Consider the following 27,111-nt stretch of genomic DNA (forward strand, 5'->3'; position numbering starts at 1 on the left):
CCTTAATTTGTGCAATGGCATTGGGGCCACTGGCTGAGTGGGTACAGGGCGATTCACTGATCAGAGGTTTTCAACGGTCGGAGGGATGGGAAGACAGAATATTGCTCTATGCTGCATCTCAAAGCCATATTCCTCCCTTGACAGAGTAATGCATTTCCTTACACTCTTCCATCTCTACCCCGGCTACACTATTAACTGGGACAAGTCAGTGATTTATGTACTGTATGGTCGGGCCCCATGCCTCCCAACTGGCTGCAGCACTCATATCGTTACGTAAGGGTTCCAATATTTGGGTCTGTATATAATTGGAGCTCCCACCAGCTTCTATGCCCAGAATTTGGAGCCCCCATTGCAATGCCTTAGGGTGATGTTGCACAATGGAGATCCCTACCACTGTCACTCCTGGGTAGGGTTGCACTGTTTAAAATTATGGCATGAAACACTGGGTGTGGTAGGATGGAAAAATGTAATCACACAGAGCACCCCCTTGTGGGAAAACGCAGCTCTGGGCACACTGGCAACGTAGCCTGGATTTAACAAATGGGACCTCATCCGTCTAACAAAAGTGGGAGACCTGTGGGCAAGGGGAGCCATTCTTTCCTTCTTGGATCTCCAGGTGGAGTTCCAGTTAGACCCAATGGACATGTATCACTACCTCCAAATCAGATATGCACTCTATAAAGTATTAGCCAGAGGAACGGATCCTCACGAGTCTTCCCCCCTTGAAGATCGAGTACTATCCGAACATCTACCTAACGAGGCAACATCCCTCATATGTCATGAAATAATCAATAACCTGCCGGATATATGTAAGGTCCTGAGAGCGCACTGGGTACAGGATGTAAGGGAGTTAGATGACGACGAATGGCCGCAGGCTTTAGCATCCCCTAGGGAGGTGGGAATGTGAGCAAGGTTCTGGTTAGTGCAGCTGAAAATTCTCCTTAAGAGCTATTCTGCCTGCACCACATTGGCTAAGATGGGCACAGGAGCTTCACCCTGGTGTCCCCGAAACTGTGGCCAGCCTGGGTCATTCTACCATATGCTATGGAAATATCCAATGATACAGAGATACTAGACTGCAGTAGTTTCATGTTTAAATGCAGTTCGTGGAGACACGAGAGAGCCTCAGCCCAAGTGGTGCACACTAAATATATTGGGGGTAACTGATCGCACCTACATGGGGATGCCCCCAAAAATGGATCAAGGTTTGGGGGAAGTGGAACTCATACAGGGGAGGACTGTGTGCATTGACGATGGAGGCGGGGTTAGAGGAGTAAAGTGGAACATGAGTGACTGCCTTGGAGACAGAGTGGGTCCAGGAAGGGAGAGGAATAGAGGGAGGGGCATGTGGGATTGGGATGGTGGGATGTGGTGATGACTAACTGTATTTTGACTAATATGACTGCAAAGACTGCAACATGTACTTCTGTTTTTTTTTCCTTTTTTCTGTTGTGTTGTTTCTTCTAATAAAAATAATTTTAATAAAATGATGTCATTTAAGATATCAGCAGTGATGTCATAAATGATGTCATAGAACATGTCATGAGTGATGTCTTATGTGAGGTCATGAGCAGTATATGACAGGGGTGCAAGTTATGGCTAGTGTTGCTAATTATAACTGCTGATTTTCTGTGTTTTTTTTAGTTAAAAACGTTAATGTTCAAACAGACAAATCCACCTAACTATACTATTCCTTTAACCTTTGGCTTTTCAATGAATTTCTAAAGTAAAAAAAAAAAGATACTTTTATCACACCTAACTATAATTTGTTACTTTAACCTTTTTTTTTTACTTAAAGTAATGCCTAATAACCATTTGTAAATGCAACCCCTCACCTTGCTCTTTGGCTGTGTGTGGCAGTTGGTTGGCTGCAGGGACTGGCCCTGGGGACCCTATCCCCCAGGACTGTTTCTTTTAAAATTAAAGTGGAGAGGGGAAATGTGGCCCCCTTCCTGAGCCAGTATCACCCCATGGAGCCCATCCCCTGGGATCGCTTATTTAAATAAGGGGGGGCATCCCCAATTCTTGTAAGGCCCTGAGGACCCATGCCTTAGGGCCACTTTTTTAAATAAAGGGGAGGGGGCACTTCCCAGGTCGATTTAGGCTCCCTATCCCAAGGCCCAGTGCTACTGTGGGCACAGAAATGTCTATGTCCCAGGGGGACACCCCTGAGATAGCCTGTGAGACGGCCCTGGGGGATCGTGTCCCCAGGGCCATTAATGATTCAGGGAGTGGGGGGGTGGACACCCACCTCCCTTAAAGAAATTAGCCCCAAGGAGTGGACGTCCTGGAGCCTTTCTGTCTCGAGGATGGGTGCCACACAGCCCTCTTCCCATTTCGTGCCTTTTTGGCCCAAAGAGTGTCATCCGCAGGGTGTTTAGAAGCTAGGGGAGGGATGGAGCGCACAACCCCCTCCCCATAAAAATGAATCTTATAATGAATAAATGTGGTCCAGTCACCCTTTTGGGATTTTGTTTTGATCCCGCAAGAATCTTGGGGTATCACAGCATTTTTTGTGATTTTTTTCCTTTTTGGGCTCCAGAGAATCCCTCTGTCCGCCCCCCCCCCCCCCCCTACACGGAGCCTATGGGGTCAGGGTATCCCTCTCTTGCCCGCACATATCTTTCTTTTTTAACAACTTCCAGACAGGGGACTAAGGGCCAGATGTACGAAAGGATTTTACCCATTCTGTGTCTATGGGAAAAAGCTTTCGTACATATGGCCCTAAGTCCCCAGATCCTGTAACAGCTGCCAGCAACATTTTTCTCATGTTACTGGCAACCAGTCAGAGTACTCACTTTTGTGGGAGTATCACTCCTGTGAGAGCAAGATGGCCCAAGGGAAAAAAAGCTCCCTGGGCCAATTAGAATGCTCTGCTCTATTTTTCAAATTGGCGCTCTCGCAAGAGTCTCAGTGACAGTAGCAAGTCCAACTGCCAAAACATACTAATATTTTTGGCCCTTAATTCCTCAAAGACTACTGAACTAATTTACACCAAAATACAGAATCCACAATCTGGGCACCAGAATCTAGCTTCCTGCCAAATTTGGTGTAATTCTGTTCAGCAGTTTTTGCTAAAACCTCTCTTAAACAAATCTATGAAAATTGTACAGAGATTTTATGTGTTGGGAGATTTTATGTGTTGGGAGATTTTAGGCCATCTCTTGACGGATCAAACCGAAACTTCTCAGGAAGAAACTGCATTGGATGAACTTATTTTCTGTGAAAGTTTTGTGAAGATTTGTCAAACAGGGACCAAGTTATTAGCAAGCCAAAAAACACTCTTTGTAGGGAAAAGCAGACCAAACTATACCTAGTGGCAAACGACACTATCTTCAAGGTAGATAGAGAAATATTATTCATTTATTAAGACTGATAAATAATTACCTCCAAAATATTTGGCTGTCAATATTTTTGCTACCATATTCTTACAGCATGTTCTTTCTGTAGTCAATATTCAAAGATAAAAGGAATTTCATACATAACCAAGATGGCCTACCGGCAAGTTTATTAATTTAGAGCATGATGGTATCCAACATAGGTCTATGAGGGTTTGACCTATAAAAGATGTACAGAATAACATGTATAATAACATGTTCAATTTACACTTATCAACCTAAGGGGCAATTATGAAAATTTGGCATGGATCCAATCCTCGTGCACTTACATTGGTCTACGTTGATGTACATAAAGTCATCAAACATTTCATGGTCTTCCTTCTACAGGATGTTCTGTCAGGGAGCCCATAAATCTGTGCTAGGTTTGAGGTCAATGCACAGTAATGGGTCCCCTTTCTAGCAAAAATGTGCCATGCTACCATTTTTGAGATGTGCAAAAACGTTTTGGATTTCCAGTTTGCTCTTGTAGTTTTAAAGACAACTAAGAGCATGATATCCGAAGATTCAGGCCCTTATTATGAGTTGTTGTATTTCACCCACAGCAATAGCTCTGGGTTAAACTCAGCGTTACAAGTCTCCTTGGGCCCATAACTATCAAGTCCACAAACTCTGACCTGACAACTGTGGGCCAGAATCACCGGAACTGAATTTGGTACTACAGCTCAGTCTACCCACACTCTACAGTAAATCACAAAATGCCTTTCACAACCCCTAATGCAATATTCTGTGATTCACTTCATCTTTTGCGTATTGATCAATAATAAAAGTTCATACAAAAAACATAAAATTCCTGGCTGCCAAAAACCCGGGAGCTATAGCAGAGCCAAGATTAAGGATCAGAATTTGAAACTATGATAATGTAAATATCAAATAGGAGATTCCATATGCCGTTATAATACACACTTGAATGTATTCCTTGGAAGGAAACTTGTCTCAAATGTACACGTGGAGCATAACCTGACATGTCTCACCCTGAAGGCAGCCCTGCCTGAGGCTTTCAGATTGTTGTGTTGTCATAAACAAGGCCTGCACTACTGCATAATGCTAATAAGTGTGGCTACATGCGTGGAAGTACCACAGTCCTGGGCGGTGTGGACAAAGAGTTTGTACTGTAGTTTGTGCGTTTTACTCAAAGGAAACAGGCGAGCAGACCACATTGTGACAGCAGCATTTCTTATTTTCTTTTTGATTCTTTGAAAATCAATAAAACCATTTAAATAACAAAAATCAGTACTATACAGAGAATCTCTGAGTGCCTCAGATCCTTAACTGGCAGAAGAACAGACAGAATCCCTAGTTTTTTGATCGAGCGTGAGCATATGACATCAGGTATACTTTAGTATACATCTCTGTGGGCTTAAATCAATGCCCCCGCTTCTCATTTGCTTGTTTCAGTGCCCTTTAAAAATCCTTGCTTGCTAGTGGTCAGTCCTGCCTCTTTGTCCCTCCTTTTCTCTTTCGTTCCACCCACGGAGCATGAACTAAATACAGAATCATTCTGCTTTGTTCTGTTTATCTGTTCATGGGGGAACTATTTTATTATTTTTTCCAGTTCCTGTTACACTGTGAGGGCTCAGGCCCATAGCTGCTTGCATTTTATTGCAGCATTCGCCCCTTTTAGTTCTCCCATTAGGCTGACATTCTTTTGTGTTCATCCTGAATACAGCTTCCACGCTTGGCTTGGAATGTGGAGCTTTAATTTCCTTGTTGCATTGGTAGCCGGAAAAGACCAGTTGTTGTGCTCCGATCGGAGCTGCTTCAAGAGGGGGGGTCTGCTGCTTAGTGACGGCAGGATGTGACTCCCATTGGCGAAAGTAAATAAACGTTGTTATATATTGTTAAGGGAGCCTTTGTGTCCTTTGAAAAGTGCTTTTGTTTATTTGTGTGAAAGGTAGAAGCGCAATGCTTTTTAAGCATATGCAGTGGGTTTCTACCTTTTAAGTTAATAAAGAAATGTGTTTTAAAGCGTACACACACTCCCTTCACAATAATTCATAATGCTTGTTTAAATTTTGACAACAGCCATGTGTGAAAAGTGACTTCAATCATTAGAGGCCTGCTTTCACCTCCGGCAGTGACTACCGCTGCGGGCTGGGTCCAGCTGACTGCATTGATTTGTAAATAGTTGAGACCCGCTGCAGCTCGGTTGCTCTAGGCCTCCCTTGACTACAAGTGCAAAGGTTTCATTTTCACAATAGTAGGTATAAATAATGTATTTTTTAATTACAAAAAATCCAAGAGTATTGTTAATGTTGGTATGGGGCCTGCATGTTGCTACGCCAGGTTTCCCTCTTCTGATGATGTTTCAGATTGACTTCACTTTACTTCATGCAGTGCAGAGGCCTGTGTGTTTTGTGTATTGTAAGATTCTGCAGTGCTGGGCCTGCTTACTTTTGTTTTACTGACTCAGCCCACAAGTGAGAAGGACCCTGCTTGGCTAATGTTATCCCTCCTCAATGCTCTGCACGGATACAGCAGATTATGGTGTGGCACCCAACTCTGTCTGTTAGCGGTCGGACCGCTTGGGAATCGGCTCTTCCAACTACAATGATGTGGGATCCCTCCCCTTCAGGTGCTATGTACTCAGAAATAACACCATCTTCTGCCAAATTCCTTGTGTGTCCAGGAATTTTCCGACAACAATTAAAATGTCAGGATAACTTTTGTAAGTGATGTTCCTGCTGGTGGAAGATCAGCTTTTTATCTACTGGTAGGTTTCACCCACCATGAAGTGGTGCACAGGGTTAATGTGCCTGCTGCAAAGAACGTGTACTGGGTAGATCACTTAACTTCATTTTATGCAGCTAGCTCAGTGGGTTACTGCTTTTGTTACAGAGATTCTTTTGTTTCCTGCAGTTCAAAGTTACAATCCTAATAAATTACAATTACATATGAACTGCCATCAAGGAGCTGCATTCAAACTGGGTGGTATGAGTTAAAATGTTATTTTCAAGAGTCTTTCATTATCCTAATGTTGCTAACAGGGTTAGTTTGGTAGCAATACATTCTTTTCAGTAAAACCAACCACTGTGGTATGTTTTAAATACAGATTTTGCACTTCTCTGGACCAAAAATACTTAAAATATAGTGCCTACTAGTATGGATGATGTGATTCCTACAACTTGTAATCCTCTCTCTCTTATGTAACATTTCCTTTAAACTGATTTACACACGTAAGATTGGTTGTCTCTGTATAATGTGTGTATGATGTAAAGTGCTCTGACACCATACACTGGTATGAGGAGCACTATAAAACAAATGAAACACATGAAAGAGAAAAAATAGTGCCCTTCCATTTCAGGTGCCTCACAGCAGTTTCAAGATATTCTTACTGCTTCTTGTTGCTCTCATGGGTGTAACTTCTGGTATCTGTTTCCATGGACATTATTACTTGATTTTACTCGTGAGAAAGTGTCACTCTAAAGTGTCCCACGGTTAGTCATTGAATGTCACTCATAAGTACACTGAAACTATGAAAGTGTCAAACCTTGGCAGCTATATATGTGTGCCGCGTGCCAGAAGGCACGTGCCTGAATGTGTATGGTTGTATGTATGTGGGAGTGTGTTTGTATGTGGCCTTGTAGACTCTTGTGTCTGTGTCTACGCCTGTCTGTCTATTCCAGTGCAATCGGTTTCATTCCTATGTGACATTGTCTATGTATGTCCTGGGATAAAGACAATGGCCCTCATTATGAACACGGCGGTCAAAACAGCCGTGTTCATGCTGGCGGTCAAACCACTGACCACCAACGTCCCCGAATCCCCGCTGTAGGAGGCTGGACTGGCTTGTAGTGAGTACCAAGGGGTACTTGCACCTTGCACCAGGCCCAGTTATCCCTTATTAGTGTATAGGGTGTCTAGCAGCTTAGGCTGATAGATAATGGTAGCTTAGCAGAGCAGCTTAGGCTGAACTAGGAGACGTGTGAAGCTCCTACAGTACCACTTAGTGTCATATGCACAATATCATAAGAAAACACAATACACAGTTATACTAAAAATAAAGGTACTTTATTTTTATGACAATATGCCAAAGTATCTTAGAGTGTACCCTCAGTGAGAGGATAGGAAATATACACAAGATATATATACACAATAGCAAAAATATGCAGTATAGTCTTAGAAAACAGTGCAAACAATGTATAGTTACAATAGGATGCAATGGGGAAACATAGGGATAGGGGCAACACAAACCATATACTCCAAAAGTGGAATGCGAACCACGAATGGACCCCAAACCTATGTGACCTTGTAGAGGGTCGCTGGGACTATTAGAAAATAGTGAGAGTTAGAAAAATAACCCTCCCCAAGACCCTGAAAAGTGAGTGCAAAGTGCACTAAAGTTCCCCTAAGGACAAAGAAGTCGTGTTAGAGGAATAATGCAGGAAAGACACAAACCAACAATGCAACAACTGTGGATTTCCAATCTAGGGTACCTGTGGAACAAGGGGACCAAGTCCAAAAGTCACAAGCAAGTCGGAGATGGGCAGATGCCCAGGAAATGCCAGCTGCGGGTGCAAAGAAGCTTCTACTGGACAGAAGAAGCTGAGGTTTCTGCAGGAACGAAAAGAGCTAGAGACTTCCCCTTTGGTGGACGGATCTCTCTCGCCGTGGAGAGTCGTGCAGAAGTGGTTTCCCGCCGAAAGAACGCCAACAAGCCTTGCTAGCTGCAAATCGTGCAGTTAGCGTTTTTGGACGCTGCTGAAGCCCAGGAGGGACCAGGAGGTCGCAAATTGGACCAGCACAGAGAGGGGACGTCGAGCAAGACAAGGAGCCCTCTCTGAAGCAGGTTGCACACGGAGAAGTGCCAGAAACAGGCACTACGAGGATGCGTGAAACGGTGCTCGCCGAAGTTGCACAAAGGAGTCCCACGTCGCCGGAGACCAACTTAGAAAGTCGTGCAATGCAGGTTAGAGTACCGTGGACCCAGGCTTGGCTGTGCACAAAGGATTTCTGCCGGAAGTGCACAGGGGCCGGAGAAGTTGCAAAAGTTGCGGTTACCAACAATGCAGTCTGGAGTGGGGAGGCAAGGACTTACCTCCACCAAACTTGGACTGAAGAGTCACTGGACTGTGGCAGTCTCTTGGACAGAGTTGCTGGATTCAAGGGACCTCGCTCGTCGTGCTGAGAGGAGACCCAAGGGAATGGTAATGCAGCTTTTTGGTGCCTGCGGTTGCAGGGGGAAGATTCCGTCGACCCACGGGAGATTTCTTCGGAGCTTCTGGTGCAGAGAGGAGGCAGACTACCCCCACAGCATGCACAAGCAGGAAAACAGTCGAGAAGGCGGCAGGATCAGCGTTACAGAGTTGCAGTAGTCGTCTTTGCTACTATGTTGCAGGTTTGCAGGCTTCCAGCACGGTCAGCAGTCGATTCCTTATCAGAAGGTGAAGAGAGAGATGCAGAGGAACTCGGCTGAGCTCTTGCATTCGTTATCTAAAGTTTCCCCAGAGACAGAGACCCTAAATAGCCAGAAAAGAGGGTTTGGCTACCTAGGAGAGAGGATAGGCTAGCAACACCTGAAGGAGCCTATCACAAGGAGTCTCTGACGTCACCTGGTGGCACTGGCCACTCAGAGCAGTCCAGTGTGCCAGCAGCACCTCTGTTTCCAAGATGGCAGAGGTCTGGAGCACACTGGAGGAGCTCTGGACACCTCCCAGGGGAGGTGCAGGTCAGGGGAGGTCACTCCCCTTTCCTTTGTCCAGTTTCGCGCCAGAGCAGGGCTAAGGGGTCCCCTGAACCGGTGTAGACTGGCTTATGCAGAATTGGGCACCTCTGTGCCCAACAAAGCATTTCCAGAGGCTGGGGGAGGCTACTCCTCCCCTGCCTTCACACCATTTTCCAAAGGGAGAGGGTGTCACACCCTCTCTCAGAGGATGTTCTTTGTTCTGCCATCCTGGGCCAGGCCTGGCTGGACCCCAGGAGGGCAGATGCCTGTCTGAGGGGTTGGCAGCAGCAGCAGCTGCAGTGAAACCCCAGGAAGGGCAGTTTGGCAGTACCAGGGTCTGTGCTACAGACCACTGGGATCATGGGATTGTGCCAACTATGCCAGGATGGCATAGAGGGGGCAATTCCATGATCATAGACATGTTACATGGCCATATTCGGAGTTACCATTGTGAAGCTACATATAGGTAGTGACCTATATGTAGTGCACGTGTGTAATGGTGTCCCCGCACTCACAAAGTTCAGGGAATTGGCTCTGAACAATGTGGGGGCACCTTGGCTAGTGCCAGGGTGCCCTCACACTAAGTAACTTTGCACCTAACCTTTACCAGGTAAAGGTTAGACATATAGGTGACTTATAAGTTACTTAAGTGCAGTGTAAAATGGCTGTGAAATAACGTGGACGTTATTTCACTCAGGCTGCAGTGGCAGGCCTGTGTAAGAATTGTCAGAGCTCCCTATGGGTGGCAAAAGAAATGCTGCAGCCCATAGGGATCTCCTGGAACCCCAATACCCTGGGTACCTCAGTACCATATACTAGGGAATGATAAGGGTGTTCCAGTAAGCCAATGTAAATTGGTAAAAATGGTAACTAGCCTGTTAGTGACAATTTGGAAAGAAATGAGAGAGCATAACCACTGAGGTTCTGATTAGCAGAGCCTCAGTGAGACAGTTAGTCACTACACAGGTAACACATTCAGGCACACTTATGAGCACTGTGGCCCTGGGTTACCAGGGTCCCAGTGACACATACAACTAAAACAACATATATACAGTGAAAAATGGGGGTAACATGCCAGGCAAGATGGTACTTTCCTACACAACCCCCCCCCAAACGAAGGACAATAAGACTAGCCATGACCTGATGAGTCTTCATTGTCTAAGTGGAAATATCTGGAGAGTCCATCTGCATTGGAGTGGCTACTCCCAGGTCTATGTTCCACTGTATAGTCCATTCCCTGTAGGGATATGGACCACCTCAACAATTTAGGATTTTCACCTTTCATTTGTTTTAGCCAAAGTAGAGGTTTGTGGTCTGTCTGAACAATTAAGTGAGTGCCAAACAGGTATGGCCTCAACTTCTTCAGTGCCCAGACCACAGCAAAGGCCTCCCTCTCAATGGCAGACCAACGCTTTTCTCTAGGGGTCAACCTCCTACTAATAAAAGCAACAGGTTGATCCTGGCCCTCAGAATTAAGTTGTGATAGGACTGCCCCTACTCCTAATTCAGATGCATCAGTTTGGACATATAATTTTTTAAGAGTAACAAGGGCTTTTCAGGACAGGTGCAGAGCACATGGCCTGCTTCAGCTCCTCAAAAGCTTTCTGACAGTTTGCTGTCCATAATACCTTTTTAGGCATTTTCTTGGATGTGAGGTCATTAAGAGGGGCTGCAATGGAGCCATAGTTCTTAATGAACCTCCTGTAATACCCAGTGAGGCCTAGGAAGGCTCTCACCTGAGTCTGAGTGGTAGGGGGAACCCAATCAATAATTGTTTGGATTTTCCCCTCAAGTGGTGCAATCTGTTCCCCACCAACAAGGTGTCCCAGATAAACCACCTTACCCTGCCCTATCTGGCACTTTGAAGCCTTGATAGTGAGGCCTGCCTTTTGCAGGGCCTCCAAAACTTTCCATAGGTGGACCAGGTGATCATCCCAGCTGGAGCTAAAGACAGCTATATCGTCCAAATATGCTGCACTGAAAGCTTCCAGCCCTTGCAGGACTGTGTTCACCAACCTCTGAAAAGTGGCAGGTGCATTTTTCAAACCAAAAGGAATTACAGTAAACTGGTAATGTCCTCCAATGGTTGAAAATGCAGTCTTAGGTTTAGCATCTTCTGACAATTTGATCTGCCAATACCCTGCAGTCAAGTCAAAAGTGCTTAGATACTTAGCAGATGCCAGTGTATCTATGAGCTCATCTGCCCTGGGTATAGGGTGAGCATCAGTTTTGGTTACCAAGTTGAGACCTCTATAGTCTACACAAAACCGCATTTCCTTCTTTCCATCTTTGGAATGGGGTTTTGGTACCAGTACCACAGGAGACGCCCATGGACTGTCAGAGTGCTCAACTACTCCTAGTTCTAACATCTTCTGGACCTCTTGCTTTATGCAGTCCCTGACATGGTCAGGCTGCCTATAGATCTTACTTTTGACAGGTAAACTGTCTCCAGTATCTATAGTGTGCTCACACCAAGAAGTGGTACCTGGCACAGTAGAGAAGAGTTCAGAGAATTGATCTAGGAGGTTTATGCAATTGTCTTTCTGCTCAGCAGTAAGACAATCAGCCAAAACTACACCTTCCACCAGAGCATCTTGTTCTGTGGAAGAGAAGAGATCAGGTAGAGGATCACTGTCTTCTTCCTGTCCCTCATCTGTTGCCATGAGCAGGGTGAGATCAGCCCTGTCATAGTAGGGTTTCAGGCGGTTGACATGGAGCACCCTAAGGGGACTCCTGGCAGTGCCTAAGTCAACTAAATAGGTGACTTCTCCCTTCTTTTCAACAATTGTGTGGGGTCCACTCCATTTATCTTGGAGTGCTCTTGGGGCCACAGGCTCCAAGACCCACACTTTCTGCCCTGGTTGGTACTGAACCAAAACAGCCTTCTGATCATGCCATTGCTTCTGGAGCTCTTGGCTGGCCTGAAGGTTTTTACTGGCCTTTTTCATGTACTCAGCCATCCTTGATCTGAGGCCAAGTACATAATCCACAATATCCTGCTTAGGAGCTTTTAAAGGTTGTTCCCAACCCTCCTTTACAAGTGTGAGTGGACCCCTAACAGGGTGTCCAAAAAGAAGTTCAAAGGGGCTGAAGCCCACTCCTTTCTGGGGTACCTCCCTGTAGGCAAAAAGGAGGCATGGTAGAAGGATATCCCATCTCCTGCGGAGTTTTTCAGGGAGACCCATAATCATGCCTTTGAGAGTTTTATTAAATCTCTCCACCAGTCCATTTGTTTGTGGATGATAGGGTGTTGTGAACTTGTACGTTACACCACACTCCTTCCACATGGCCTTTAAGTATGCAGACATGAAATTGCTTCCCCTGTCTGATACCACTTCCTTTGGGAAGCCCACCCTGGAAAATATTCCCAGGAGGGCCTTTGCCACTGCAGGTGCTGTAGTGGTCCTTAAAGGAATAGCTTCAGGATATCTTGTGGCATGGTCCACTACCACCAAGATAAACCTATTGCCTGAAGCAGTAGGAGGGTCAAGGGGGCCAACTATGTCAACCCCTACCCTTTCAAAGGGAAGCCCAACCACAGGCAGTGGAATAAGGGGTGCCTTTGGTGTGCCACCTGTCTTGCCACTGGCTTGACAGGTTTCACAGGACTTACAAAATTCCTTTGTGTCCTCAGACATCCTAGGCCAATGAAACAATGGAACCAGTCTGTCCCAAGTTTTCATTTGACCCAGGTGCCCAGCTAGGGGAATGTCATGTGCCAGGGTTAGGAGGAACTTTCTGTACTCCTGAGGAATCACTAATCTCCTGGCAGCTCCAGGTTTAGGATCCCTATGCTCAGTGTACAAGAGGTTGTCCTCCCAGTAAACTCTGTGAGAGTCACTGACATCCCCATTAGCCTGTTTGACAGCTTGCTGTCTGAGACCCTCTAATGTGGGACAGGTTTGCTGTGCCACACTCAGCTCCTCTCTGGCAGGCCCCCCTTCACCCAAAAGCTCAGCAGTGTCTGCTTCCAGCTCCTCTGGTGTAGGTTCTGCACAGGGAGGGAATTCTTCTTCCTCAGAAGTAGAATCCACTGTAGAGGGAGGGATAGTAGGAAGTGGTTTGCTTCTACTAGCCCTAGCTTTAGGGAGCACTTGGTCCATTGTTCCAGGATCCAAGCTTCCCTGTCCTTTTTGCTTTTTGGCCTGAGCCCTTGTCAAAGCAAAAATATGCCCTGGGATGCCCAGCATTGCTGCATGGGCCTCCAACTCCACATCTGACCAAGCTGATGTCTCCAAATCATTCCCTAATAGACAGTCTACAGGTAAATCTGAAGCTACCACATCTTTCTTTGGACCAGTAACCCCCCCCCCAGTTGAGATTTACAACAGCCATGGGGTGGCTAAGTGTGTTGTTGTGAGCATCGGTTACTTGGTACTGGTGACCAAGTAGGTGTTGTTCAGGGTGGACCAGTTTCTCTATGACCATAGTCACACTGGCACCAGTGTCCCTGTAGGCCTGAACCTCAACACCATTTATTAGGGGTAGCTGCTTGTACTTATCCATATTAAGGGGACAAGCAACTAAGGTGGCTAAATCAATAGCCCCCTCAGAGACTAACACAGCCTCTGTGGCCTCCCTAACAAGGCCAACCCCAACTAAGTTACCAATAGTGAGCCCAGCTACTCCCTTGGATTGGCTATTAGTAGGTTTGCTCCCACCACCACTGCTATTAGTAGGGACACTAGGTGTAGCAGTAGGGGTTGTAGTGGTAGGAGGCTTGGTGCCTTTCTTTGGACAACTGGGATCTGTTGTCCAATGGCCTTTTATTTTACATAAATAGCACCATGGTTTCTTTTCCTTGTTCTGATTAAAAGAGGATTTGGGCCCACCACCCCCACCAGAGTGTTTTTGTGGGCCTGATGAAGACTCATTTTTCGATTTGTCCCCACCCTTGTCAGAAGACTTACCATCCTTCTTTTTGTTGCCATCTTTGTCACCCCCTGTATGAACTTTTCTGTTCACCCTTGTTCTGACCCATTTGTCTGCCTTCTTTCCCAATTCTTGGGGAGAGGTCAGATCAGAGTCCACCAAGTACTGGTGCAACAAATCAGACACACAATTATTAAGAATATGCTCTCTCAGGATCAAGTTATACAGGCTGTCATAATCAGTAACTTTACTGCCATGTAACCACCCCTCCAAGGCCTTCACTGAATGGTCAATGAAATCAACCCAGTCTTGTGAAGACTCCTTTTTGGTCTCTCTGAACTTTATCCTGTATTGTTCAGTGGTTAAGCCATAACCATCCAGGAGTGCATTCTTAAGAACTTGGAAATTATTAGCATCATTTTCTTTCACAGTAAGGAGCCTATCCCTACCTTTTCCACTAAATGATAGCCATAGGATAGCAGCCCACTGCCTTTGAGGGACATCCTGTACAACACAGGCCCTCTCAAGTGCAGCAAACCACTTGTTAATGTCATCCCCTTCCTTGTAAGGGGGAACTATCTTGTGCAGATTCCTGGAATCATGCTTTTTTACAGGATGACTATGGGGAATACTGCTGCTGCCACCATGGGTTTCTAAACCCAGTTTCTGTCTCTCCTTCTCTACTTCTAAAGTCTGTCTATCCAAATCCAGCTGTTGCTTCTTGAGCTTCAGTCTGGTTTGTTTCACTCTCAATCTATTGAGCTCCCTTTCTAACAATCTGTCATCAGGGTGGGTGGGAGGGACATGCCTTGAAACAGAAGTATGGTGAGAATGGACAGAAGGAGACCTGTCCCTTACAGAAGCCACCCTAACAGCTTGGCTAACAGAAACATCACTACCAGCATGGTGAGAATAAATGCTTTTGCTATGATGTGAGACAACACTATTTGTATGGTGTGGCTCATCATCATTACCAACTATGCTAGACTGTCTAGTAATGGGCAGGCTAGGAAGTTTCTTTCCTGAATCTTTTCCTGGGGGAGTCCCTGGATCAGATTGAGAACCATTAGCTACTTTTTCAACAGATGGGGCACTTCTAGCCTTATCCTGTTCTCTAAGCATGTTAATTAACAGTTCTAAGGAAGGATTCTTCCCTACACTCAAACCTCTCTCTATGCAGAGACTCCTTGCTCCTTTCCAGCTAAGGTGATCATATGCAAGTTTGGACAGATCAACATTTTGGCCTGTGCCAGACATTTTTAGAGAGAGTTAAAGTGATAGTAAAAGATAAAAAGTTTGTCAGAGCTTTTAGAAAGACAGAGAAAAAAACTTTTTTAACTTTTTAGAACTTTTTAGAAAGTTAGAAGTACTTTTCAGCACTTAGAAAAGAGTGAAAAGAGGAAATGCAAAACTTTTTGGCTATGTGTATATACACTGACCTTGTTTTGTATATTTTTCTCTTATGAAAAGTACAATGACAAGAGTGGTAAGTAGTCTCAAAGCACTTATCCCACCGCTGCACAACCAATGTAGGAGGCTGGACTGGCTTGTAGTGAGTACCAAGGGGTACTTGCACCTTGCACCAGGCCCAGTTATCCCTTATTAGTGTATAGGGTGTCTAGCAGCTTAGGCTGATAGATAATGGTAGCTTAGCAGAGCAGCTTAGGCTGAACTAGGAGACGTGTGAAGCTACTACAGTACCACTTAGTGTCATATGCACAATATCATAAGAAAACACAATACACAGTTATACTAAAAATAAAGGTACTTTATTTTTATGACAATATGCCAAAGTATCTTAGAGTGTACCCTCAGTGAGAGGATAGGAAATATACACAAGATATATATACACAATAGCAAAAATATGCAGTATAGTCTTAGAAAACAGTGCAAACAATGTATAGTTACAATAGGATGCAATGGGGAAACATAGGGATAGGGGCAACACAAACCATATACTCCAAAAGTGGAATGCGAACCACGAATGGACCCCAAACCTATGTGACCTTGTAGAGGGTCGCTGGGACTATTAGAAAATAGTGAGAGTTAGAAAAATAACCCTCCCCAAGACCCTGAAAAGTGAGTGCAAAGTGCACTAAAGTTCCCCTAAGGACAAAGAAGTCGTGTTAGAGGAATAATGCAGGAAAGACACAAACCAACAATGCAACAACTGTGGATTTCCAATCTAGGGTACCTGTGGAACAAGGGGACCAAGTCCAAAAGTCACAAGCAAGTCGGAGATGGGCAGATGCCCAGGAAATGCCAGCTGCGGGTGCAAAGAAGCTTCTACTGGACAGAAGAAGCTGAGGTTTCTGCAGGAACGAAAAGGGCTAGAGACTTCCCCTTTGGTGGACGGATCCCTCTCGCCGTGGAGAGTCGTGCAGAAGTGTTTTCCCGCCGAAAGAACGCCAACAAGCCTTGCTAGCTGCAAATCGTGCAGTTAGCGTTTTTGGACGCTGCTGAGGCCCAGGAGGGACCAGGAGGTCGCAAATTGGACCAGCAGAGAGAGGGGACATCGAGCAAGACAAAGAGCTCTCTCTAAAGCAGGTTGCACCTGGAGAAGTGCCAGAAACAGGCACTACAAGGATGCGTGAAACGGTGCTCACCGAAGTTGCACAAAGGAGTCCCACGTCGCCGGAGACCAACTTAGAAAGTCGTGCAATGCAGGCTAGAGTGCCGTGGACCCAGGCTTGGCTGTGCACAAAGGATTTCTGCCGGAAGTGCACAGGGGCCGGAGAAGTTGTAAAAGTTGCGGTTACCAACAATGCAGTCTGGAGTGGGGAGGCAAGGACTTACCTCCACCAAACTTGGACTGAAGAGTCACTGGACTGTGGCAGTCTCTTGGACAGAGTTGCTGGATTCAAGGGACCTTGCTCGTCGTGCTGAGAGGAGACCCAAGGGAATGGTAATGCAGCTTTTTGGTGCCTGCGGTTGCAGGGGGAAGATTCCGTCGACCCACGGGAGATTTCTTCGGAGCTTCTGGTGCAGAGAGGAGGCAGACTACCCCCACAGCATGCACAAGCAGGAAAACAGTCGAGAAGGCGGCAGGATCAGCGTTACAGAGTTGCAGTAGTCGTCTTTGCTACTATGTTGCAGGTTTGCAGGCTTCCAGCGCGGTCAGCAGTCGATTCCTTATCAGAAGGTGAAGAGAGAGATGCAGAGGAACTCGGCTGAGCTCTTGCATTCGTTATCTAAAGTTTCCCCAGAGACAGAGACCCTAAATAGCCAGAAAAGAGGGTTTGGCTACCTAGGAGAGAGGATAGGCTAGCAACACCTGAAGGAGCCTATCACAAGGAGTCTCTGACATCACCTGGTGGCACTGGCCACTCAGAGCAGTCCAGTGTGCCAGCAGCACCTCTGTTTCCAAGATGGCAGAGGTCTGGAGCACACTGGAGGAGCTCTGGACACCTCCCAGGGGAGGTGCAGGTCAGGGGAATGGTCACTCCCCTTTCCTTTGTCCAGTTTCGCGCCAGAGCAGGGCTAAGGGGTCCCCTGAACCAGTGTAGACTGGCTTATGCAGAATTGGGCACCTCTGTGCCCAACAAAGCATTTCCAGAGGCTGGGGGAGGCTACTCCTCCCCTGCCTTCACACCATTTTCCAAAGGGAGAGGGTGTCACACCCTCTCTCAGAGGAAGTTCTTTGTTCTGCCATCCTGGGCCAGGCCTGGCTGGACCCCAGGAGGGCAGATGCCTGTCTGAGGGGTTGGCAGCAGCAGCAGCTGCAGTGAAACCCCAGGAAGGGCAGTTTGGCAGTACCAGGGTCTGTGCTACAGACCACTGGGATCATGGGATTGTGCCAACTATGCCAGGATGGCATAGAGGGGGCAATTCCATGATCATAGACATGTTACATGGCCATATTCGGAGTTACCATTGTGAAGCTACATATAGGTAGTGACCTATATGTAGTGCACGCGTGTAATGGTGTCCCCGCACTCACAAAGTTCAGGGAATTGGCTCTGAACAATGTGGGGGCACCTTGGCTAGTGCCAGGGTGCCCTCACACTAAGTAACTTTGCACCTAACCTTTACCAGGTAAAGGTTAGACATATAGGTGACTTATAAGTTACTTAAGTGCAGTGTAAAATGGCTGTGAAATAACGTGGACGTTATTTCACTCAGGCTGCAGTGGCAGGCCTGTGTAAGAATTGTCAGAGCTCCCTATGGGTGGCAAAAGAAATGCTGCAGCCCATAGGGATCTCCTGGAACCCCAATACCCTGGGTACCTCAGTACCATATACTAGGGAATGATAAGGGTGTTCCAGTAAGCCAATGTAAATTGGTAAAAATGGTCACTAGCCTGTTAGTGACAATTTGGAAAGAAATGAGAGAGCATAACCACTGAGGTTCTGATTAGCAGAGCCTCAGTGAGACAGTTAGTCACTACACAGGTAACACATTCAGGCACACTTATGAGCACTGGGGCCCTGGGTTACCAGGGTCCCAGTGACACATACAACTAAAACAACATATATACAGTGAAAAATGGGGGTAACATGCCAGGCAAGATGGTACTTTCCTACACCCGCCGACCGTATAATGTACATTCCTGTGGGCCGGCAGGCGGAAACATTGTTTCCGCCGGCCCACAGGAATGCCTGGCCGGGACATTGACGGTGGCCAATCCCTCTGTGCAGCGGGTGTAGGTGCTCCCATCGCGCAGGTCATTGCCCGAAAATCGGGCAGTGACCTGCGCGATGGGGCACGGCACAGGGGCTCCTGCACTGCCCATGCCAAGTGCATGGGCAGTGCAGGGGCCCCCAGGGGTGCCCCGGAGCACCCCTTCCACCAGCCTTTTGGCTGGAAGCTGAGGAATCATTATCCGAGGGGCAGCACCGCTGCCCTGTTGGATAATGAGTCCGACTGCCGCCAGGCTGCCTGCCTGAGGCAGCCTGGCGGTGAGTGAGGGCCGCTGATGGCGGCCCTCATGGTGTTCATTATGTGGCGTTGTGGCCCGCCATGCCAGCTGTACATGGTGACTGAATGATCCCCTCGCTTCCTCTGCCATTGTGAGATGCATATTAGTTTGTAATAAGGGTTCACTTGAACTGCTCTTGATAACTCACGAGTGATCATATCAAATAATTACCCAGTGGATATAGTTTAAGGCGTGAACCTCGTTGTTTTTATTTTTTTGCTGGCTAATTAATAGCACTCTGCGACTTTAAAGATTGACTGTTCAACTTGCTTTTTTCCAAACCATTTTGCTGCCATCTGAGAACAAGAGGAAGGTTTTTACTAACGATAAAACTTAATTTACAAAAACACGTTTCCCTAGTTTTCTTGCGATCATGCATTTCATTCAGTTTCTTTACTCTTGGTTGATTTGCTTAGACATGTGGAATTAGATGGTGGTATCAATTTAATTCCCTCAAAGTCGATGACTACTTGACACAGAAAATAAAGATACTGTCATCCTTTTTAGCAGTGTGAGCTTGGGGGCCATGGATGAAATGTGCATGAAGTGTGTCTTTAGCGCACCAGAACAGTATGAGGTAACTTGAAATGACAAGAAGGTATAACGCATCTCCATTTTTTATTCAAATACATCTTCAGCACTAAACATGCACAATCATAAAAGGAGAGTTGTGTTCTGCACTTCTGATCGCAAAAGCAGAAAGCAAATGGCATTTGAAGAGAGTACAATTTAGCTACTTGAAATTGAGTGGAGGGGCGGTGGACTCGGGGGAGACACGGAAATGATAAATACTAGATGTCTGTGAGACTGAGTCGAAGACTGTATAAGGCCGAGTAAAAGTCTTTAAATGAGTATGACACCAAATCTAAAGTTACAGTTCACTCAGGTTAAATAGCCAGTTTTAACAACTACAGTAAACTCACTTGAAAGTAGCTTACGTTTTTGTCACAAAACACTCGAGTGCTGCTAACAAATAAAGCCACACCTCTAGCATAGCCCTCTCAACCTGCATTAATTTGGCGGGTGCTGCTCTCTTTTCACCCCTTTCACCTTCTGGACAAACACCATTTATCTATAGACTCCATACCAAACCACCCAATCCCACACACACAATTCCACAACAAACGATTCCAAAACAACATATCTCTAACTCGCACTCCCACCAACCCTCTCATCTCTCCCTCACACTGCCACTACCCCTCTCGTCTCGCAATTCACTACCCTATCTCATACCTCCCTCACACTCCCTGTCTCCTCTCCATACTGTCTACTCACACATGCTACCTTCCTATACTACCTCATGCTGTGCAAAAGCCCACCTCTCACCCCCCCAACCTCTAGGTGCCCGTCCTACTTGTCCATTTCTATCATACTCTCTCTAACACCGATCTCTCACTCTCTCATGCACTCTTCCCGCCACACTCATATTAGTTCACTTCAGGTCTACAAGTACAATTTCTTTCCCATTCCTTTTTAACATTTCCATCCCTCAAATCCACCCTCTCTTCCTCTTCTTAAGGTCTCTTCTGCGTACACAGGTGCTTCCTCTTTATGCATTTGTGGGCTGCTCCTTCCTGCTTTCTTTTACTCACACACTCTTTCTGCTCCTCTGTCTAGAGTTCATTCACTACTTTATGCACAAACTACCTATCCCTCTCTATCTTTCTTTCTATCTGTTGTGTGCAGTTCTCATCCCTATCTATTCACCATGTCACACAATTCCAATACACTACATACAACACAATTCCACCTCACACAATTCCACAACTAACAATTCCAATCCAACCAACATATTTCCACGCCAAACTACATACATCCAGTCCACTCCAAACCAAAACACATAGATAAAAGACTTAGGGCCAGATGTAGGAAACTGTTTGCGACTCGCAAACGGCAAAATTTGCCGTTTGCGAGTCGCAAAACGCAGTTTCCTATGCAGAAATGCATTTTGCGAGTCGGAACCGACTCGCAAAATGCATTTCCGACTCGCAAATAGGAAGGGGTGTTCCCTTCCTATTTGCGACTCGCAGTGGGATGCAATACCATTTGCGACCGCGTATGCGGTCGCAAATGGCATCGCAGTTACCATCCACTTCAAGTGGATGGTAACCCACTCGCAAATTGGAAGGGGTCCCCATGGGACCCCTTCCAGTTTGTGACTGGACCCAAAAATATTTTTTCAGGGCAGGGAGTGGTCCAAGGGACCACTCCCTGCCCTGAAAAAATACCGAAACTAAAGGTTTCGGTTTTTTTTAAGTGCAGCTCGTTTTCCTGTAAGGAAAACGGGCTACACTTAAAAAAAAAAAAAACTGCTTTATTAGCAAGCAGTCACGAACATGGAGGTCTGCTGACGACAGCAGGCCTCCATGTTTGCGAGTGCCTCTACTCGCTATGGGGCCGCAATTTGCGACCCACCTCATGAATATTCATGAGGTGGGTCATTGCGACCCCATAGCGAGTCGCAGTCGGTGTCTGAGACACCGTACTGCATTGCAAATTGCGACTTGCAATTTGCGAGTCGGATGGACTCGCAAATTGCAAGTCGCAATTTGCAAACTTGCTACATCTGGCCCATTCTTATTTACAATGGCGATAGCTCTATATTGTTATTTACAATGGCGATAGCTCTAACTCTCGCAAATGTGTGACCGATTGCATTGAAAATTCTTGATAGTAATTGTAATTGTGTATCCATAATAGTGGAAGACTGCTTAGTAGTTCTCCACTATCAACAGGGGGCGGCTCCTAAATGAGGGCGGAGGAGCGTCGCCCCCCGTTCCCCGCCAGCAGCGACTGGTGCAAAACCTTTATAAGGAAACAATAATAAACTGTGTTTATTATCGTTTCCTTGTAAATGGGTGGGGCAACAGGGGTGACGAGTGTGAGGGGGCGTGCTGAGCACTCCCCCTCAGAGCGCATATGTGTTTGGCTGGCCGTCTCGGGCCAGCCAAGGACACATGCGCATAGGGCTCTCTCCAGCCCAGCAACACAGTCAATCCTGACGGTGCTTTAAGCAGCGTCAGGATTGGCCGCAGGGCAGACTGGGAGCCTGTGCCTGCCTGCAGCCAGCAGAGGAGTAGGACGCTGTGCGGCGCGCATGGTTTTCAGGTAAGTTTATTTTATTTATTTTTTAATTTTTATTAATGTTTTCTCCCCAATCCCCTCCTTCTCAACCCCCGTGCGCCACCCCGCCCCCGTTAACACAGCGAGACGATACTGCTATCAACCCAGCAGGAACAAGCTTTAACATTTCTGGGACCGAGTGATTCTCCTCTTGGTTCTAATGCAGTCAGTATAGCATACCATAAAACGCTATTCTTTAAAATTTGTATTTAACAATTCTTTAGAAATGTGTAAAGTAACAAGAAAAAAAGCAAATAAAAGTTGAACAGACTGTGAAGTTCATGAAACTTACGTATATGATGGACAGCACTCCATTGTAGTTATTGGTGGGAACGTTTAGCACCAGTTTCAGTTGTGAGACAAGCACCTGGAAGGCAGCGGCTGTGGTGAAACCTCCCACCAGTGGGTCTGCGAGATACCTGACGATGAAGCCGACCCGCAGGACTCCCATGGCAAGCTGAAAACAAAAGGGAACCGGTACCAATGTTACACCACAAAGGCTTGGTATCAGCATTGGCGTTACTCAGCTGAAACATATGAAGAGTCATCAGTGTCCCATGGCCAAAGCTTGGAAATCAGCATGAGTTACACTGCCAAAACATGCGCACCGCTTCAGTATTACACTGCTAAAAGACGTGTACCAACATCGGTATTACACTGCTAAAATATGCAAACTGGCATCATTGTTAAGCAGCCAAGACTTGTGAACCAGCATCAGTGTTAAACTCCCAAAGCAAACAATATGACATCAGTGGTAAAACAGCCAAGACTTGTGAACTGGCATCAGTGTCAAACTACAAAAGCATGCGAAGGTGTAAAACAGCCAAGACTTGTGAAGCAGCATTGGTGTTACACTGCCAAAGCATGTGAAGCGAGATCAGTGTTAAACAGCCAAGACTGTGTTGAACTCCCAAAGCATGCAAAGGTGTAAAATAACCAAGAGTCGTGAACCGGTGTCCGTGGTACACTGCCAAAGCATGTGAAGGGACATTCGCGTTAAACAGCCAAGACTTGTGAACCCTCATCAGTGTTACACCATCAAAGCATGCGAAGGTGTAAAACAGCCAAGACTTGTGAACCTGCATCAGCGTTACACTGCCAAAGACTTGTGAACTGGCATCAGTGTTATACTGCCAAAGCATGCAAAGGTGTAAAATAGCCAAGACTTTAGAAACAGCATCAGTATTAAACCGTCAAAGCATGTGAGGGTGTACAACTACCAAGACTTGTGAGCTGACATCAGTGTTACCCTGCCAAAGCATGCAAAGGTGTAAAGCAGCCAAGACTTGTGAACTGGCATCAGTGGTACACTGCCAAAGCATGCAAAGGTGTAAAATAGTCAAGACTTGTGAACTGGCATCAGTGGTACACTGCCAAAGCATGTGAAGGTGTAAAACAGCCAAGACTTGTGAACTGGCATCAGTGTTAAAACGTCAAGGCATGTGAAGGTGTAAAACATGCAAGACTTGGGAACCGGCATCAGTGTTACATTGCTAAAGCATGTGAAGCGACATCAGTGTTAAACAGACAACACTTGTGAATGGCATCAGTGGTACTTTGCCAAAGCATGCAAAGGTGTAAAATAGTCAAGACTTGTGAACCAGCATCATTATTACACCGTCAAAGCATGTGAAGGTGTAAAACTACCAAGACTTGTGAACTGGCATCAGTGGTACACTGCCAAAGCATGCTAAGGTGTAAAACAGTCAAGACTTGTGAACTGGCATCAGTGGTACACTGCCAAGCATGTGAAGGTGCAAAACAGCCAAGACTTGTGAACTGGCATCAGTGTTAAAACGTCAAGGCATGTGAAGGTGTAAAACATGCAAGACTTGGGAACAGGCATCAGTGTTACACTGCTAAAGCATGTGAAGCGACATCAGTGTTAAACAGCCAATACTTGTGAATGGCATCAGTGTAAGACCGGCAATAGCGAAGACTTGTGAACTGGCATCAGTGTTACTCTCCCAAAGCAAGCACACCAACATCAGTGACAGAACAGCCAGGACTTGTGAACCGGCATCAGTGGTACACTGCCAAAGCATGCAAAGGTGTAAAATAGTCAAGACTTGTGAACTGGCATCAGTGGTACACTGCCAAAGCATGTGAAGGTGTAAAACAGCCAAGACTTGTGAACTGGCATCAGTGTTAAAACGTCAAGGCATGTGAAGGTGTAAAACATGCAAGACTTGGGAACCGGCATCAGTGTTACATTGCTAAAGCATGTGAAGCGACATCAGTGTTAAACAGCCAACACTTGTGAATGGCATCAGTGGTACTTTGCCAAAGCATGCAAAGGTGTAAAATAGTCAAGACTTGTGAACCAGCATCATTATTACACCGTCAAAGCATGTGAAGGTGTAAAACTACCAAGACTTGTGAACTGGCATCAGTGGTACACTGCCAAAGCATGCTAAGGTGTAAAACAGTCAAGACTTGTGAACTGGCATCAGTGGTACACTGCCAAGCATGTGAAGGTGCAAAACAGCCAAGACTTGTGAACTGGCATCAGTGTTAAAACGTCAAGGCATGTGAAGGTGTAAAACATGCAAGACTTGGGAACAGGCATCAGTGTTACACTGCTAAAGCATGTGAAGCGACATCAGTGTTAAACAGCCAATACTTGTGAATGGCATCAGTGTAAGACCGGCAATAGCGAAGACTTGTGAACTGGCATCAGTGTTACTCTCCCAAAGGAAGCACACCAACATCAGTGACAGAACAGCCAGGACTTGTGAACCGGCATCAGTGTTACACTGCAAAAGCATGCAAACCGAAATTAATCGAGTGAAACTCATGGTAAACAGTCAAAGCACGTGAACTGGCATTAAAATAAGCTAACTGTTTACCAGTTTTACATCAGCAAAAATATGTTAACCGGGATCCATCAATATCACACAGCCAAAATATGCGAACAGGCATCTGTCGGTGTCACAAAGACAACATTTTGGAACCACCATTATTGTTACACTGGCACCATGCAAACTCGTATCACTTAGTGCTACACAGCCAGATCATGCAAATCTTTTCAATCAATTATACATATGGTAATATATTGAAACCAATATCAATCAGTTAACAGAAAGCAAAACATGCAAACCAGTATCATGTAGTGTTACACAGCCAAAACATGTGAATCAGAAGCAATGATACGCAGTTGTAATATGCAAACTTCTATCTTAAATGTCTCCCAGTGAAAGCATGTATACCAGCATCAATTACACAGAGTCAAAACGTGCACACCAGTATTAATCAGCATTAAACAGCCAAAACTTTGGATCTGGGGACAAAACATGCAAACTGGAATAAATCAGGGTTTAGGGTGACTAAACATGCAAATCAACATGATTGTTACAAAGTGAAAATGTGAACCAGTATGAGTCTTACACACAAAAGGTCAAACCGCCATGAACTTTAGATACCATGCTGTTCATTTTTGATTTAAGACAGAGCTAGGGGCGGCCATTCCGCCATGGCGGAAGAGCATCGCCCCACTGACAAAAAGCTGAAAAATAAAGGGATAATAAAAATATGTTATTATCCCTTTATTTTTCCGCCTTCGTAGGATGGAGCCGGTCCAGCCTCCTCCAAGTCAAGTGGAGGAGGAGTGGTATGCGCGCTTCTAAGTGCGCATGTGAATTTGGCCGGCCGGCCAAAGCCGACCAAACTGACATGCACACTTAGAAACTCTCCACCCGGCTGTAAAATACAGACGGGTGGAGACCAAGCGCAGTGCCCCACTATCCCCCTGAGAGGCATTTCTGCCCACTCAGGCCAATCGCTGCACTTCTTTAGTGCTGTGTAACAGCATGAAAGAACCGTTGTGATTGGTTGGGAAGAGAAGACGAGGCCCCTGAAGCGGAGCGGTGCATCACGGAGGGGCAGGTACGTTTATTTTTCTTATTTTACCCCCCCTGTGCCCCCTGCTCCGCACGTTGCTCAGTCTCCCCCCACCCCTTCCTGGTAGCAGCCACGACTGGACAAAACACGCGTAATATCCTAATGTATTTGATGGATCTCCGGTGACTGGACACTATCCTTGTGGGACCAGCAAAATGAGTAGTTGCATCTGTGCCACTAAAAAAAACACACTAAGAGACAATAAAGTTTAGATGCAGAAGTGTAGCAAGTCCACCCAAGCTATTTGCTGTTTGCCTTGCAAAGGGATTTGCATATATGGGCATAACTATGCATAAAGTTCAAACAAGGACGTAGGAAAATGCAGGTATCTCAAAACAACTGAAGATTACCACAAAACTTAAAGAATTGGTTGCTAGCACAGACAACTCACATGGACTTGGACAAATAAAAGCCCGGTCTTCCAAAAACGAAAATACAATTGTTAGGAAAGAAAGGCATTGGATTATCACCCAAAGGACAGACAAAGACGGACTTAAGAAGCACTTGAATTCAGTACTTTGCCTTACTAAATTATGTTGATATTAGCAATATTAAGGATAGCTTTACGTTTCATCCGCTCCAATATGGGGCCACCACTTTAGGTTGATTTTCAGCCGTTTTTTCGTCTGGATTACTAGGTCTTTGAAACGTTCCCACTGCCCTGAATTACTCTGACTTGCCCTGTCCATATTGCTGCGCTTCTCCGTTTTCCATCTTTCTCAACTGTGGAAGGGCACCGTTGCTACAGTGAGACTTTTGTGCTGCTGCTTGCTCTAACTACATCATGATACCTGATTTTAACTTAACTGCTTCCTCAGTGTTACTCTGAGACGTTCACCGTCAGCATCATTTGAAAAGTGTTTTGCTTCACCAGATTGAACATTGGGCAGTACACTCTGTGGGTGAGCAAAAGCTGCCCCTCTTTTTTGTGGTCTTGCAACAGTCAGCGGCAGTCACAGACAGCATTGTTACCAGTACTATAGAAGTAAGATGGGCTTTGGGTCCTTGCTCATAATTCAATAGGCTTGCTTGTCTGATTCAGTTCCGGCTTCTGATTTGATGGTTTATCTCCCTATTCTATTGTCTGTTTGCCTTCTTTGAACTGCTCCCCAAGTGTTATATGTAAATCCAGTAGACCTGTGTAGCAGGCTTCAACACTCGAGTAGGAGCTGAAACTGTAATGTCAAAAATGATACTTACAGTGATGTTAGCCTGCTAAATGGTAAGACAAAGGAGGG

At 45.8% G+C, this 27,111-nt stretch overlaps 1 protein-coding gene across 1 annotated transcript in view; it reads right to left on the reverse strand.

Annotated features, from left to right (window-relative positions):
- The window catches only part of SLC26A4 (solute carrier family 26 member 4), a 177,707-nt gene that overhangs the window by 80,951 nt on the left and 69,645 nt on the right, over positions 1-27,111 (reverse strand). Inside the window, exon 6 of the mRNA XM_069229830.1 lies at positions 22,266-22,430. Coding sequence (XP_069085931.1) covers positions 22,266-22,430 — 165 coding nt within the window. The remainder of the gene's footprint in view (positions 1-22,265; positions 22,431-27,111) is intronic.

This window comes from Pleurodeles waltl, chromosome 4_1, assembly GCF_031143425.1.
Source record: "Pleurodeles waltl isolate 20211129_DDA chromosome 4_1, aPleWal1.hap1.20221129, whole genome shotgun sequence".
Lineage (NCBI taxonomy): Eukaryota > Metazoa > Chordata > Amphibia > Caudata > Salamandridae > Pleurodeles > Pleurodeles waltl.